Source organism: Microtus pennsylvanicus, chromosome 5 (assembly GCF_037038515.1).
Source record: "Microtus pennsylvanicus isolate mMicPen1 chromosome 5, mMicPen1.hap1, whole genome shotgun sequence".
Lineage (NCBI taxonomy): Eukaryota > Metazoa > Chordata > Mammalia > Rodentia > Cricetidae > Microtus > Microtus pennsylvanicus.
Genome location: NC_134583.1, coordinates 44,718,649 through 44,734,854, shown reverse-complemented (window position 1 = coordinate 44,734,854; position 16,206 = coordinate 44,718,649). Strand labels below are relative to the sequence as shown.

Sequence of the window (16,206 nt, the reverse complement as noted above, 5' to 3'; positions counted from 1 at the left end):
GCTGCTCAGCCCCAAACTAACCACAGAGAAATTGTATTAATTCAATTACTGCTTGACCCATTAGTTCTGGCTTCTTACTGACTAACTCTTACATATTAATTTAATCCATTTCTATTATCTCTGTATCACCACATGGCTGTGGCTTGCCAGCAAGTTTTGGCATGTCTATCTCTGACAATGGTTCCATGGCTTCTTACTACTTTGCCTCCTTTCTTCCAGCATTCAGTTTAGTTTTTCCCACTTATCTATTTTTTACCCTATCAGACCAAACCAGTTTCTTTATTCATTAACAATAAAAGCAACATATAGACAGAAGAACATCCCATACCAATCCACACCACTTCCACTCTCAAAATTCTACATATCCAGCCCTACTTGAATATTTCTTCCTGTAACACTACTGTGTACATACACTCCCACATCCCTGAGCCTATAAGATATACACCTAAAGATACTACACATGTCAGTCTGGATTGGCCAAATTCAGTCCACATATTATGTAAGCTCTCAATCTTTCCAAGACATGGTCCAACTACCATTTATTCCAAAATATAAAATAATCTTTAGGATATACTTCACAAAATTCTCTATTCCACTTTTAAACTTGCAGATATGAATCCCTGATACACACAACATTGATTCCACCCACATTCACCATTTCTTATCAGTTCTATTGGGTGCTGTTATCCAGCTTCTTCTAATACCACCAAATGCATTTGAGATGGTGTCAGGGGAGGCAGTGACAAGCAGTGTCAATTACTAACAAGGCTGCTTAGCACAGCAGCTGGGAGGGGACACATCTGTAGTATCTTGCCTCCTACTGGTGAGTAGGTGGTGAAAGTGAACTGTTACTTGTAATGTATATGGAGGACAATATATGAGTGTTTGGGGGTAAGAAACAGTGTCAGGTAAGGGCTGATATCTAAATGGACATGTGGTTTTGGGGCTGCGGATGTCCATTAGGGTCTGACACCTAGCTGTTTGGGGATATATGTAGGGTGTCCAGCACAGCATGGTTCCATATATTCACTGTGGGGAAGCAAGGAGGGTGTGTTCTGCATGGGTTGGGATCTAGCATTGAGAGTGGACTAGTGCTGGGGAGTGTGCAGCTAGTTCCTCTGGCCTGTAGCACCAGCAGTATGAAGACACATTAGCTCAAGCAAATTCTATACCTTGCCTATTCTCAGTGTCCCTCTTCTAGTTGGCTGAGGTATTTGAGGTTTATAAGAGTCAGAAAAAAGTTGCCAGTCAGTGTTGGAAGTACCCCCCCCCCCAAATTTGGATAGTGTTCATTCAGCTTCTATACCAGATCTTCATGCAGCAATCTTGGGAACCGCATGGGTGCAAGAGTGGTGAGCAGAACACATTTGCTTTTCTGTCTGTAAATTCCATTGTTACCACCCAGCACTGTACCACCATCTTGGCTTAGAACAGAGATCTGTTGTCTGTTGGGGTGGAGTAGAGACTAGGCTTTCTCTAGAAATCCTAGGGTATAATCTCCCCCAGCTGTTCTACAGCGTCTGTGTTTCTTGGCTAATGGCTTTAAAGCTCATGTGGCCACAGTTCATCTTCTCTAAAGAGGCTGAAACTTATGTAGGTCTCCTTTGTATCTCTTATATGAACTTTGCAGAGTTTGCAACTGGGGTATATTTGAGATTGTGTTCAGTTTTCTAATGGGTTCCCTCTTGTTTGCTTTTGCATACTTGTCCTGTGGTGTGGACAGGCTGTGTCCTGTGGTGAGTGGAGAGGAACTCGGGGTGGGAGTGGAGAATGTGACCAGAACAACTTGTGTGAAAATATTTTTCTTCAATACAAAATTAAAAGTATATATTTAGAAGTATACAGGTACATTTACCCACATCGGTAGAGCCAGGCGCTCTTCCGAACTGTGGGAGGAGGGATGGGTTTGCAGTAGCTTTGCCTGACCCTTGCTGCAGCCCTCAAGAAGGTCATGAAGCTGGTACCTGGCTCTTATGGGAAGGAAAGGACTCCACTGAAGAGTAGCATCAAGGCTCCAGGTACACTACCTATGATTCTCTCATCCTCTCAGGATCATCAAGGCTCTCTCAGCTACTCCAACTCCATCAGAGGCAGAACTCAAGGCCACCCTGGCCGAGTCATCGTGAGGCACAAGGTGCCCCAGGTGAAGTTCACCTGCAAAGTGGATGGCCAGTCTGCAGTGGAAATTGTGCATGCGAGTGACACTCAGAAGGACCATGTCAGCTACGATGTGTCGATTTCATTCCTCCAGTCGCCTGCATCCCAGAATATGGGGGTTGGAGCTCCTCCTTATACCCATCAGAGGGAAGAGGTCTTCCTGCAGGCCACCCTCCACAGCCACAATCCCAATCTGAGGCTCGTTGTGGATACCTGTGTGGCTTCTCCTGACCCCAGTGATTTCACAACTGTCAAGTGTGAACTGATTCAGGAAGGGTAAGGATCATGGAAACTCTCCCTAGTTGGTATTAAATGATCATAGTGTTTCTCTGGGGAACCTGTAGTGTCTGACCTGGAGTACTAACTCAGAAGGGTGTAGGATAGCTCTACCAGACACCCTACCTGTCTCTATCAGACATCCTGCATGTCTCTACCAGACACTGATCAAGATGGAGAGTACAGCAGCCTAGATCTCCTTTGACTCCTGCAAGACCTCATTCAGTACTTTGTTAGCCCACCCCATCTTTTCTAGCCTAATCCTCCCTTCCTTCCTAGATTCCCCTCCCAGGACAAATCTTCAGAACTTTGGCTCACACTGATGAGTCCATGTGTTTTCCCGAGCTAAGCTCTTAGTTAAACCAGCCAGATGTCTTCGAGCTCATTGGTTCAGCAGTGACTTGCCAAGTGAGAACCTTGGCAAGTTGTTTGCCTCTGTGGCTCCTACATATCTTATCAGGTGTTACTGCAAATCTTTCTCTGGGGACATTACACACGTGTCTATTTTCTCCAAATAACACAAAGGACAGCCGCCCTGTTTAATCAATGTCAACAAGATCTAGTAGATTAAGAGTGTTCCTCAGGTCCCTTCTGCCCTTACTGCATTCCTCCCCACTGGATCTATGGTTGAGAGAGGGAGAGTGAAGCGTCCAGTTACTACAGTGGGTTTGTCAGCATCTCACTTTGGTTCCCTTGCTTCCCATATTTAATGCTCTGTTTGCAGGTGCATTATTTTGACGATTATTATGTTGGGATAAAGATTTGTTCCTTACCTCGATTATCTTGGGTAAGGATCTGCTCGTAGAGGGTTGACCCTTTCTTTGGTTGTTACAAAGCACCCATCTTGGCCCTGACAGTTCTGCGCGCTCTGAAGTTTGTTCTGAACAAAGGAGCGGCTGCCATGCTTCTCTCCCTCCATCTCAGTGTTGGTGTCTGTGTACTGACAGCGCTGTCTTGTAAAGAGCACGTGGATGGGGGTTTTGTGGATTCTCCTGTAATCTATCTCTGTCTTCACATTGGTGTAAATATGAACCGTTCATACTTAACATTCTCATGCAAGCAGTTGGATTAGACTCTACCACCATTTGTTATATTTGTCTTATGTTCTTTCCCTGCCCTGTGCCTACCTTCTCTAACTTCTCTGATTCTTTTGAACTATACATTTACATAACAACACTTTATCTCCTCTTAATATACCACTTATGTCACCCTACAGTTTACAATCTACGTTCTTTGGGTAGTGCTGGGAATTGAAATCAGAACATTGTGGGTGATAGGTAACCAAGCCCTCATCCACTGCCCTGCATTACCAGGCCTATGATAAACTTTTTAAATAATCTAAGTGCATTTTTAAATATATCATCCACCTTATAATCTTCCCTCTAGGCAAAATAGGTTACAGCTAAAACCTTGACTTGTTTTTCCTGTATTTAATGGTTCCCTTCTGTTTATGACCAGGTATATGGTTTCCATGAACAATGGTGTTAAAATCATAGGTGGTGGTAGTAGTAGTAGCATAGTAGTATAGTAGTAGTTGTTGCTTCACAAGAGGGAGGGGAGTGGGAAGATCTCCTTTTGGCATTCAGAACTTTAGAAGCCAGCCTGGTTATGTGGGTTGAAGGAAATTTATGTCATGTGTTAGTTAACCTTTTTGGTTTGGGTTTTCCTCCCCATCAGGTGCATCAAAGACAAATCCTACTCTGACATGCATACCTCTGGGAAGAACGTGGCCCAGTTCAAGTTCAACGCCTTCAGCTTCCTCAAAAGCTACGATGTGGTCTACCTGCAGTGTAAGGTTGCTGTCTGCCGAATCGGAGACCACTCTTCCCGATGCTCACAAGGCTGTACAAGGCGGGGGAGGAGAGGCACAGGCTCTGCAGAGGCCAGAGAAGAACCAACTGAGTACTTCCAAACAGTGGGGCCACTAAAGATCCACAGAGCAGGTCATCAGAGCAAGGCCCTGGTGTGATCTCTCCCGCTGTTACAAGAGTGTGTTGGGAAACTGGAAGCAAGGTCTGTTTCTTACCAGGAAGCAATGTTTGGTCACCCAAAAGCCAGACATTGGCAGCACTGTCTACTCTATGCATTCAGATGGGCAGGAGAAGCCAAGGGATTTCTTCTCTGGGGTTTGTCACTTACCAATCCTGAGCACTAACTTCTAAGGCAGTTTGTCTGTTGTAGGCAATAAAGGAAAATAAAGAATGCTGATTCTGTTATTCTTCACTCTCAAGACCTTGATCATTGTCTTTAAATGTATGAAACATTAGAAAAAGCATGGTTGTCTCTCTTTCTCCTGTGGGCAACAAAGATTGTTTTTAAAAATATCTGTTACTATTTGGGTGCTGATAGGTGGGTGGACCTCTTTCTGTTCTTCTGGAAATATATTAATTCATTTCCAAATACTGCCAGCAATCTCATATAAAAATAAAATAAAGTGTTTTCTCGGAGCCACTGTTCATTTTCTTTAAACTCTTTTAGCAGAACCCTGAATGACTTGGCTTTGAGAGCAACCTTCAAAGGGGTTCATTCAATTGTTTTGTTTTGAAGGGAACAGACTTCCTTTCTCCCGATTTTTCTCTGAGTGTTGAACTCTGCTCTTAATGACCTGCCCTGAAGAGCCAGTGACTGAATTTGAAATGTGGCAACTACTGGGTCACAAAAAGCCAGGAGCTAATGAAAAAGTTCATGCTTTTAGCTACTTTGTTCTTTGTTCTGCCAGATAGAAAGCAGTGTGCAGAGGGAAATGCTTACAAAGCTCTGGCCTTGGGAGTCAGAAGATAATGGCTGATATCTACGCAGTATGTTCTGTCACATGCCAGGCACAGTGCCAACTCTACCTCTGTACTAGGAAAGTCATCCAATCCCAATATATCCTGAGGATGCACCCACATCATCCAGAGGAAGAAATGCAGACTTGAAATATTTCAGACATTTGCTAATTTAGTGATGATGAAGACAGGGTGTTAGGCCCCTAAACCACTATCCTACGTCCCAGTGTAACTTCACCAATGCACATGAGAGCCAGTCAATAAACATTACCTGAAATCATATCACTAACAAGAAATGACGGTACTGGGCCAGACAGAGAGACTACAAAAGACACAAGCAGAGTGAGGAATCACCAAACAACGTCTTTTCGTCCTTTCCGACCCCACAGGGAAACCTGCTAATTTGAATTATTTCTTTGGCGAGAAACCAAAACCAGATGTATTCCACCTGCACATCTAAGAGTGACTCCAAGTCACCACCTGAGATTCTGAATATCTAGGTCCATTGTCTGGATAATGGAGTCTAGAATCCAGGTTTCTTTTCTTTTTATACACTATGACCACAGGGAGAGTCACCTATATGATGTGTCTGTCTTGTTAGTTGGTTAGATTTTGTAATTCTTATTTTTAATGTATTAATCAGCTGACCAATTACAGAGAAGATTCCATGTATTCCAGATAGTGTAACTGTTGTGTGGGTACTGGGAACTGAACCTTATCCTCGAGAGAGCAGCTAGTGTTAAACACCTAGCTATATCTAGGTACTATGAAATTTTCAAAAACAAATTTCTGGTTCTGACAATGATTTCATTGTCACTGTTTGTGGTGAAAATGGTTCTCATAGGCTCATATGTTTGAAAGATTTGTTCCCTGCCGGTTGGACTGCTTTGTTGAAGGAGGTGTGTCCCTGGGGGCAGAATTTGAAGTTCGAAAAGCCTAAGAAAGGCCAGGCAGTGGTGGCACACGCCTTTAATCCCAGAACTTGGGAGGCAGACGCAGGAGGATCTCTGTGAATTCAAAGCCAGCCTGGTCTACAAGAGCTAGTTCCAGGACAGGCTCCAGAGCTACAGAAAAACCGTCTTGGAAAACCAAAAAAAAAAAAAAAGACAAAAAAGAAAAAAAGAGGAAAAAAAAGCCCAAGAAAACCCTAATTAACTCCATCTGCTTCTGTGTGGATCAAGATGTGAACTCTCAGCTACTGCACCAGCTCCATGCCTACCTGCCTGCTACCATGCTCCTCACCATACTGGTCATGGACTCTAGCCCCTGGAACTATGAGCCTCAAATAAATTGCTTTCTTTTATACGTTATTTTTGTCAGGGGTGTTTTATCATAGCAATAGAACAGTAACTAAGATACTGTATCTGTGTTTAAGTGTGGTCTATTTGTAGGATGTGGCCCTGGCTTTCTGTTTAAGCTGATGAAGTTTGAAGCTTCCTTGTAAAAGAAACTCGCATAGTAAAGATTCAGATTAAAGGAAATGATAATTAAAATTGTACCTTGACTAGCGGGGGGTGGGGAGGGGGTAGGCTATTTTCCAGGTGAGATTTTAAACAATTTACAGATGCTGGAATCTATGCTCACAAACTAACTCTTAAGTAAATTGACTTTAAAATCAGGTCAAATCCCAGAGCTCATTGCTGACAGCTTGCCTGCTGGTATTGACAGCTCCCTTCCCAATGGCTGGGGTTGGCAAAGCTCTGTCTCTGAGATGTGATGCAAGCCTTGCCACTCACCTGAGCAAACCACGCTGGCATCCTCATGGTGCCCACAGTTGTGGGAGAACCATCCGTGATGTGTGCATTGCCACACCTTGGCTTCATCCCCCATGCACTGCACATCATCCAGCATGATATGGCCCATGCCTCTCTCAAAGTAGCTCTCAGCTGGGGCTGACATGGCCACACCACAGCCAAGCTGCTGACACACCACCTTGGCATCTGTGAGGTCCCAGCTGTCATCACACACTGTGCCCCAGGCGCCATTGTAAGAGATCTCTACTCGGCCCTCACACCTGTGGCTACCATTCACCAGTCTCAAGGCCAGACCTAGGAATGGAAAATAGGTGCTTCTGAGCTGTGCCATTGTCCTCATATGCTAGGGTCATCTGCAGGTTGAAAAACATGTTCTCCATGTTAGACACTAGGAGTGACCCTGTGACCTGATCCCTAAAATTGTATTTCTTTATGAGTATTGAAGAGCTGTTAATGCCTGTTAAATTTTTTGTTGGCACATTACTCCTTCATTAGAAATTGTAAGTGAGAAATTATTTAACACCTGAAGACCAAATTATAACAGAAGATTCAATACGCTCAAGATTTTGAGACATTCTTGCAAGAATTCTATGTAGAGTATATTCTTTCCGTGACATGGCAACATCATTTTCCTTAAAAAGGTACCTGACAGACATCATTTCCACAATCTCCTATATAAACAATCCTGAATCTCACCCCATCTCTGTTTATCTATAAATTCTAGCAAAACTGCATTTTTACAAAGGTTCTTCAGACAGCTATTTGCAAGAACGAGTGTGGCAATTTTTAACTGTTGAGACGACCACTGTTCTCAAAAGCTGCTGGATTAGCAAACACGTTATCAAAGACATCATAAAAATCAGCAGCTTCTAAAACCCAACCTATGAAGACTGAGTTTGAATCTGAAATAATGATGCAATCAAATGTATCCTTATTCCTTTTAGAAAGCTGAAAAGCTCTACCGTCCCCGAAGTGAAAGGCATTGATGTCAACTCTTCTTATTTCGTCTTCTTTCACCCCTTTCTCTCCCAAATACTTAAAGACTCTGCCCATAAATTCTGTCCAGAACCCCTTCTGGTAAGAATCTTGCATTTCCATAGGATTTTTTTTTGGTCTGGAGCACACTGTACAATCCAGGTGTCACTATTGACATCTATGATTGTATCGTCAAAGTCACACACCAACAAAACTTTCATGGTTCCAATGACAGATTTGGGTTACCCTAAGATGGCACTTGCAGTCCAATTAATCTTATTTCAGCACTGAATTTAGGTCATTAAAAATCTTTAATTTGCCACCTGTTTTTTGGGGTTTTTTGTTGTTGTTGTTGTTTGTTTTTGGTTTTTCGAGATCAGCCTGTCTCTACCTCCACAACAGTGGGTTACAAATACTTATTACCATATTCAGCATTTTTTTTGGTTTTTTTTTTTTTTTTGAGACAGGGTTTCTCTGTAGCTTTGGAGCCTGTCCTAAAAGTAGCTCTTGTAGACCCAGTTGGACTCAAACTCACAAAGATCTGCTTGCCTCTGCCTCCTGAGTGCTGTGATTAAAGGCATACACCACCGCCTGGCTTCACTAATGCTTCAACATGTTACGCAGGCACCACCCAGAAGTCAACTCCTTTTTGTGACAACCCTGAAAGGCACCAGCAAAGGAAAATCTTCACAGCAGGCACAACTTTGGGCAGTACACATGGTCATATATTCATGGGTGCAGGGATCGAAGGGTAGAAAAAGGAATGGTTCCACTTACTGTTGCCCCTAGTGGCCCACTAGGAACCTTTTTGCTTCCAGTTCCCATGACCTTAATTTCTTATGGCCTAGAAGTTTTGGTTCCAGGTGGGGGAGCACTCCAACCAGGAAGATGACAACAAACATTCCCTTAGACTGAAACTCAGGGCTTCCCCCTGGCCACTTTGGGCTTCCGATGCCCTTGAACCAAAGGCATAACAGTGTTAGGAATAGTGACTGATGAAGATTACTGTGGAGAAATTGGATTGCTTCTCCACAATGGAGGTAAGAAAAATTATGTCTGAAATGTAAGAAATCCTTTAGGGTATCTCTTGGTGCTACTATGCCCTGCAATTAAAGTCAATGGGAAGCTACAGCCTAATCCAGGCAGGGAAACCGGGGACACAAACCCATCAGGAATGAAAATATGGATTATAATTGACATGAGTGTTTCTGTAATAGTGTTAAGAATGTGTCTATACAAGTATTTGTGTTTTCCTTCCTTAATTTCTTATCAGGTACTGTAACATCAATTAAGAGAATACCAGTGGTTATTATGTTTAAGTTTGAGATACTAAAAGAATGTCCTTCAAGTGGTATTGCCTCTTATTCAAAATGTATCGTGCATTTGCAGTTGTATGAGGAACGGTTATATCACATTTCATGTAATTATGACATGGTTAAATATAGAATGTGTTTGTACTTGTACGTGGGGTAGTTATATCAAGTTGGGTGTAATACTGACCTGGCTATTGTGTTCATTTGGGAATTAAGGATGACGTGAGGAGATACCATTGAGAAGGGGTTAGACCTGTGATGACTATTCTTGGTAGTCAACTTGACTACATCTGGAATTAATTCAAATTTAAGAAGGTGTGAGGGATTTTTTTCTTAAATCATCTGAAGTAGGAAGACTCACTTTTCATCTGGGCCCCACCATCTAATGGTAGCCATAAAAGGGCACGAAGGAAGGAATTTTTCCCTTTGCTCTTCACCCCCACCCCTGCTCCCCGCTGTTTCTGGCAAGTCCATTCCTTCACTGGCATTAGAACCTGCGTTTACTTGTGGGTGGCAGGGGGCCCAGACTGAGCACAGCTGTCATCTCCCTCTGCTTCCTGACTGCTGACATTGTGGCCTTCTTCTGTGTGACACATGCTTCTGCCACCATCTCATCCCAGGGGACTGTGCCCTGAGACTGTGAAGGCAGAAAAACCCTCGCTTCCCTTTTCAGTATCAGGAATTTGGTCTCACACGGAGAAAAGTAACCAGTGTGCATATGAATTTGGCAACTTTGAGACAGCCTTGCCAGCATGATACTCAGAATTCAGACTTAATCAACCCCAAAGTGTTTTATTTTCTGTTAGTAATACTTAGTGATAAGATTTTTATGGTACTTTTTTAACATTTAATAGATGGAATTTAGAAATAATATGTTCTCAATAGTAAAGTTTGGGTTAAGTAAATTATGACACATCCATGTAGAATTCTTAGGTTACTGTTAATATTTGTTGGGGATTGAAACACGGCTCATAGTTAAGCGTGCTTGCTATTCTTCCGGATGACTTAAGTTTGGTTCTCAGAACCCATGCCAAGTAGCTCACAACTGTAACTCCTGCTTTAGGAAATCTGCTACCTTCTTCTGGCCTCTCTGGGCACTTCATAGAGATGGGGTACATATAGACAATCAGGCACATATGTATACCATAAATAAAAGAAAGTTCAAAAAAGAAAGAGCTACAGAGAGCCAGAGCTAGACAGTGTACAGAGAGAACTTGGAACACTTGGCCCTAAATGGGATGTCTCTATGAATTCCCTCCCTTCACATGTGGCCCAGGGAAACCTGCAGAAGAGGGGCAGAAATATTGTAAGAGCCAGAGGAGATGGTGAACACCAAGGGAGCAAGGTCTTCTAAACACCATAGAAATCGACACACTTATGAACTCATAGAGACTGGCACCCTGCACAGGGATGCACAGGTTTGGGGTCTCAGTGCTAGGAGTGGAAGTGGAAACAGGCCCGTATCTCTAACCCAGAAGCTGTCTCCAACTGATAAAAACTTGCAAATGAAAAATTAGTTTACTCTAACGGAGTCTCACTGTGCATACAAACCACTCTTAAGGCCTGACCCCGTGTCCAATAGTAGATGATCAACACAAAACAAACACATTGGTATTTTAGGGTTTTTGACTCATAATCCCTTACCTGCGAATCTTTTCTTGTTTTTCTTACCCTATGGCTCTTACACATTTTGGTTCCCAATTTTCTGTATTTTTTAGAAATTTCTGTGAGTGCCAGTGTGTATTTCTCTATGTCTGAATGTGTTTCTTGTACATTTTCCCTGGCTATTCATTTTGTTTACTTGTTTGTTTTGTTCCATTTGATTTTCTTTGTACTTATTTTATTTTTTTCTTTAGATTCCTGTTTGTTTTCTAATGAAGGAGAGCAAGAAAGAGTATGGACTTCAGAGGGTGGGAATTTGGAGAGGATCTGGAGGAGCTGGGCAATTTGAAGCATAATCAGAATAGATTATATGGAAAAATCTATTTTCAAATTGAAAAGTAAAGTTTTAGCTACACCACAGTTTAAAAAAATGTAAGAAAAAATAAAAAGAATCTCATGTAACAAAATTCAATCAGAATTTACCCCTGAAAATGTCATCTCAGAAGAATCACTTTTCCCTTTGGGCTTAGGAAGTCTTCAACGTAATTTTAAAGTACTTTTAAAAATTTAGGCATTTCGCAAAATGATATCCCATCTTCAAAATTGCATACATGCCCCTTTTTATGGTCTACTGTAATTCTCCTGCTTACATCGCAACATAGTATATAGGCTCAAGCCTCAAAATGACTTAACACGTTAGAAAAAAAGGACCTTCATAACGATCAACACCACCATGTGAAGGTAAAAGATTATTTTTTATTATTGTGCATTATACAAAGAACATAAAAACCATTTACGGAGTAAATAAGAGTATAAACATAACAGAAATTAATTTGAAAATAAACTATTCTACTAAAAAAGAAATACTGATTGTGAAGCTTTGGGGCTCCTCCCCAGCCATGTCAGAGTTCTTTGTAGGTGCCACAAAAATAAGTTGGCAGGGTGCCAGAATCTGTATAGATGCTATCTTCATCATAGCCCTGGAGAATACAAGAAGACTCCGCAGTCATGGGTTTGACCCGGATGATCTTTTCTTGAGTGAACTTAGGAGAATTAATACAGCTTTCGTCGTCTCCCCAATTTGCGAATCTTAAGAAAAGACACACACACAAAATGAGCTTAGAATTGTCGTTTTCAGTGAGCTTCTACAATGATGAGGGCTGTATGTGAAGTCCAGGCCTGAAGCCCATCACACCTGTGACACCAGCCTTGGGGTGAAGCTCTCTGCTCCTTCCCTATCTTTTCCTCTCCTACAGTTGCTATGCATGTGAACCCAGGTTGCCAGTTCAAGCAAGCGAGAGGGACTTGCATCCCAGTATCTGCTACAGGTCCCTGAGATGTGGGAATGGTGAAGAAGGTGCTAGAGTTGGCTGGGCTCAGCTCTGGTCTCCACCATATATGTCCCGAGAAAGGGACACCATTACTGCTGACAGCCTGCCTCTCATACTCAAGGCTTCTCTCCCAATCTTCAAACATCTCTCATCTGACTTCCACCCCTGTCAGCTGTCCTCCATGGAGTCTCTATTCTCTTGACCCACTTCACTTTTCCCACAGCCATTGACAATGAATGAGGGGACATGTGAGCTCCCCAGTGAGTGGGAAGAGGTCATTATGGCCACACTCTGTGTGATTAGGAGACAGCTCGTGCCCAAGGCATCCACTGTGGACTCCCCAGTCTACAGTGCCAGAGAGGGAAAGGGTGCTCAGCCAGGGCTCTGCTAAATACTGAAGGCACACTCCCTGGTGACAGAAAGGAATGCCTGCACACACACACGCACGCACGCACACACACACACAGTCCAGCTGAGAACAGTGGACTCATAAGCTCTCAACTCCAAGCTTGAAGGAAAACCCTCAAGTTTCTGTCCCCATCTGTCCCCATTCTCTCAGACCTAACAGTGGTCCTTGACTTTCCCTACAAGAAGCCACTGTAGAGGGCCCAGTGTCCCATTACAGAAGTGTTCTTCATTCCTACTAGCATGACTTACTTGACTTCCTTGACTGCCTTCAAGAAAATAAAATAGGCAATGATTAACAGCATAATTGTACCAGTCACCATACCGCAAAAAACGGCAATGAGAATCTTCGTATTCACGTCTAACATCTTTCACACCTGAAAGAGAAGATCAGGCAGCAAAGGTGGCTTCACTCCCAAATTCAGCAGCCACTTGGCCACTGCTGCCCCATGTCCCATCCCCAAGTGAAGAAGAAAGAAACCAAACATGAATCCTCATGTGTGTAAGTAGAAGGAACTCTGTCCAGGGAGGTCCACGCTGACCTCAGGTGGGTAAGAGAGTTTATTTGTGGTTGAAAAGGGATTTGAGGGGCTGGAAAGATGGCTCAGAGGTTAAGAGCATTGCCTGCTCTTCCAAAGGTCCTGAGTTCAATTCCCAGCAAATACATGGTAGCTCACAACCATCTGGAATGGAGTCTGGTACCTTCTTCTGTATACATAATAAATAAAAAAGAAAGAATAAAAAAAGAAAAAAAGGGATTTGAGCCAGGCAGTAGTGGCACATGACTTTAATCCCAGCATCCAAGAGGCAGAGGCAGGCAGATCTCTGAAATTAAGGCCAGCCTTGTCTACAGAGCAAGTTCCAGGACAGGCTCGAAGCTACACAGAGAAACCCTGTCTCAAAAAAACAAAAAACAAAACAAAACAACAACAACAACAAAAAGACTTGATTGTAAAATCCAGTATCAGGAAATGAGGATGACAGAGAAAGTAATTGCTTTGCACAGGGAGTGAGAGACCCACAGCGAATGAGAAGCCTGCACTGGAGCTTCCCACACCTTCTAAACCATGCTTACTGAATCAGAAATCACTCCACCAATACATTAGGGAGACCGGTTTTAAGGACTGAGGGAATGACACAAATTTGTTATTGCCCAAATCTGCTGAGAAAAAAAAGTATTTTGAAGACAGTGTTTTTTTTTTGAGGGGTTGGGAGACCCCCACAAAGAAGCAAAGTAGGTTATGCTTTCTCAGGGTTAAAAAGATTCTGAAGGTATAGAGCCAACCCCTTGCTGAGGCTGAAACAGGCTTGCTCAGACCATGAGCCAGCTTTCTCAGGAGTTTCTTGTGCCTCATTCTGTCTTCCAGCAGACTATGTCTCCCTGCTAAACACTTAACCTTACCATCAAGTCCCATTTCCTGGACTTAGTCTAGTATCTGAAACCGAGAGCAGCAAACCCAGAGACAACAGAAAAGAGTCTGACTACAAAGTATACTTACCGAATCAAGCCGTCTAGCACTGAATTAACGACAATTATTTAAAACACGTGCGTGCACACACGCCTCAAAATACAAGAAAACAGTTTCTGAAATAGTATGCTTCAGAAACCTGCAGTTTCTCAAACCTGTGATTTGAGCACAGGATCTAAACAACTCTCTTAGAGCAGTTCAGAGACAGACCAATGTACTCCACCGAGGGAGAGATAAGGTCTGCCAGGGCTGCTAGAAATTACCACCAGCTCCAAGCCAACCTCTGTGACATCAGCTTACAGCCCCCTTCATCACAATGCCAAGTCCTATCCCACCTCTAGGCATATTTTAGCTTCAAGAAATAGAGACTATTTTGTACCATTTAAAGTCTAACAGTTGGGAGTCTGCTAATCAGAACCTGGTCAACTGTATCAATTACTTAAACAGAATGATAGATGAGGTTTTAAACACCCTTGACATTATAAGCTACAGGTGTTTGGCTGTGTTCAGTTGTACAGTGAAATGAGGTGAAGCTGTTCACTAGGATTCAAGCACACACTCAGCGACACCGGCAGTGTCTCACACCTCATGGTTAAATAACTGCAAAACAAGGAAGTTAAAGAGAATACCTACTTGAGTCAGGCTTCTATTGTTTGATTTTTTTTCTTGTAAGTTGTTTTTCAGGCTCCATCTTTTTATAGTTTAAAATATAAAGAAACTTAGGAGAAAGATCTATCCCTCCTACTGAGATTACTCTTGTTTGAGACTTTGTTCAGAAGCCAGAATTCTCACCAGGACCAAAAGTATTTCTCTGATGAGCAAGTTCAGTTTTCAGCTGAATCAAGTTACCTGAGTCCCTTCCTTTTGAGCCTAACGTTACACCTGTCACCTAGGATCATAGATATCCAAGTATGCATCTTGACTGGAAGTTAAAACTATATGTAGTTTAAAAATAATTTTAAAATTATGCTAAAAAATCTAAGACCATGTCTGAGACTCAAGGAAACCTTTTAATTTTCAACCCTGTAAAATTAAACATATATTAACACTTTCAACATACAATGGAAAAAAGAGTATACATCTTTCTCACTTTCAGACTGGGCATCCAGGAGGTCACAACTCTGCAGCTAGCCCGTCCCTATCTCCAGGACATATGGTAATGACCATTTTAGGGTCTCACTGTGGCTGGTGAGCTGTGGTTCTCTATTAAACTGTCTGTGTGGGTGGGCTGGCTCTCTGTCCTGACTTCAGCTCTCTAGCTGACCTCTGTAGAGTTGCTGATTTTCAGTTTGTTCAGCTTCTTGTTGTGAGCATGGGAATGGCTTACATTCTTCACACATGTGGAGGAAACACTGAAGCCCTGGATGCATTTCTTCCCACCCTTCCCCTTTTCGGGATAACTTCAGTAGGTCCATCGGCTGGTCTGTGGATTCTTTTTTCTGCCTGTTCACATTCAAATTGGAGCTGGCTGGTGACGTTTTCATTTTGTTTATTGTAGGTTCCAAATCTGTAATATCTACCCCCATCTTCACAGTAGCTTTCTCTTTATTAAAATTCTTTAGGATAACACTATATTTTCTCTTAGTTCCTTAGACATGGCTTTCTTTGAACATATTTTAAAATGACTGAATTAAATCTTTGTTTAAATAGGGCTAAAATCTGGGTCTTTTCAATTGGCATTTTGGTTGATTGCTCTGTCTTCTGTGTGTTCTACTTTATCATGCTATATTGTCATTTTGAAAACTAGACATTTTAAATGGTGTTTTTGAAAGCTAGTCTTCGGTCTCCCAAGTGTGCTGTTGCTGCTTGTCACTGTATTGTAGCTTCCTGAGTGACTTTTCCCCAACCGATTCTCTAACATCTGTGTCCTTTGTTGTATGTAGACACTGATTTGCCCAGATGCAGTTAATAATTAGGCAAAGGTTTCTTTAAATTCCTGGGAACAAGAACAACAATAAAATCTTCCAGTCTTTGCTGAGTGACTCTGGGTACCCGTGGGCTATGCCTGCAACACTGAGCCAAACAGCTGAGAACTATGTCTTGGGCCTCTCCTCCTTGGGAAGAGCCTCCAATCTCCTCCAGCAGCAGTACCGCAGGGCAAGCTCATACTCTTCTGAGTGTGTTTCTAGTCCTCTCAGGCACACAGCTTTAAATGG

General features: G+C 42.5%; 1 protein-coding gene and 1 pseudogene across 1 annotated transcript; one reads left to right on the top strand and one right to left on the bottom strand.

The window, feature by feature from the left end:
• Window positions 1–1,951: 1,951 nt before the first annotated feature.
• On the top strand, window positions 1,952–4,672 carry LOC142850650 (CUB and zona pellucida-like domain-containing protein 1). Its single transcript, XM_075974584.1, has 2 exons — window positions 1,952–2,433; window positions 4,111–4,672. The coding sequence occupies exons 1-2, from the start codon at window positions 1,952–1,954 to the stop codon at window positions 4,400–4,402; spliced, it is 774 nt and encodes a 257-aa protein (XP_075830699.1). The 3' UTR covers window positions 4,403–4,672.
• A 2,763-nt stretch (window positions 4,673–7,435) lies between these two features.
• LOC142850826 (pyridoxal phosphate phosphatase PHOSPHO2-like) lies at window positions 7,436–8,229 on the bottom strand (annotated as a pseudogene).
• Window positions 8,230–16,206: the final 7,977 nt, after the last annotated feature.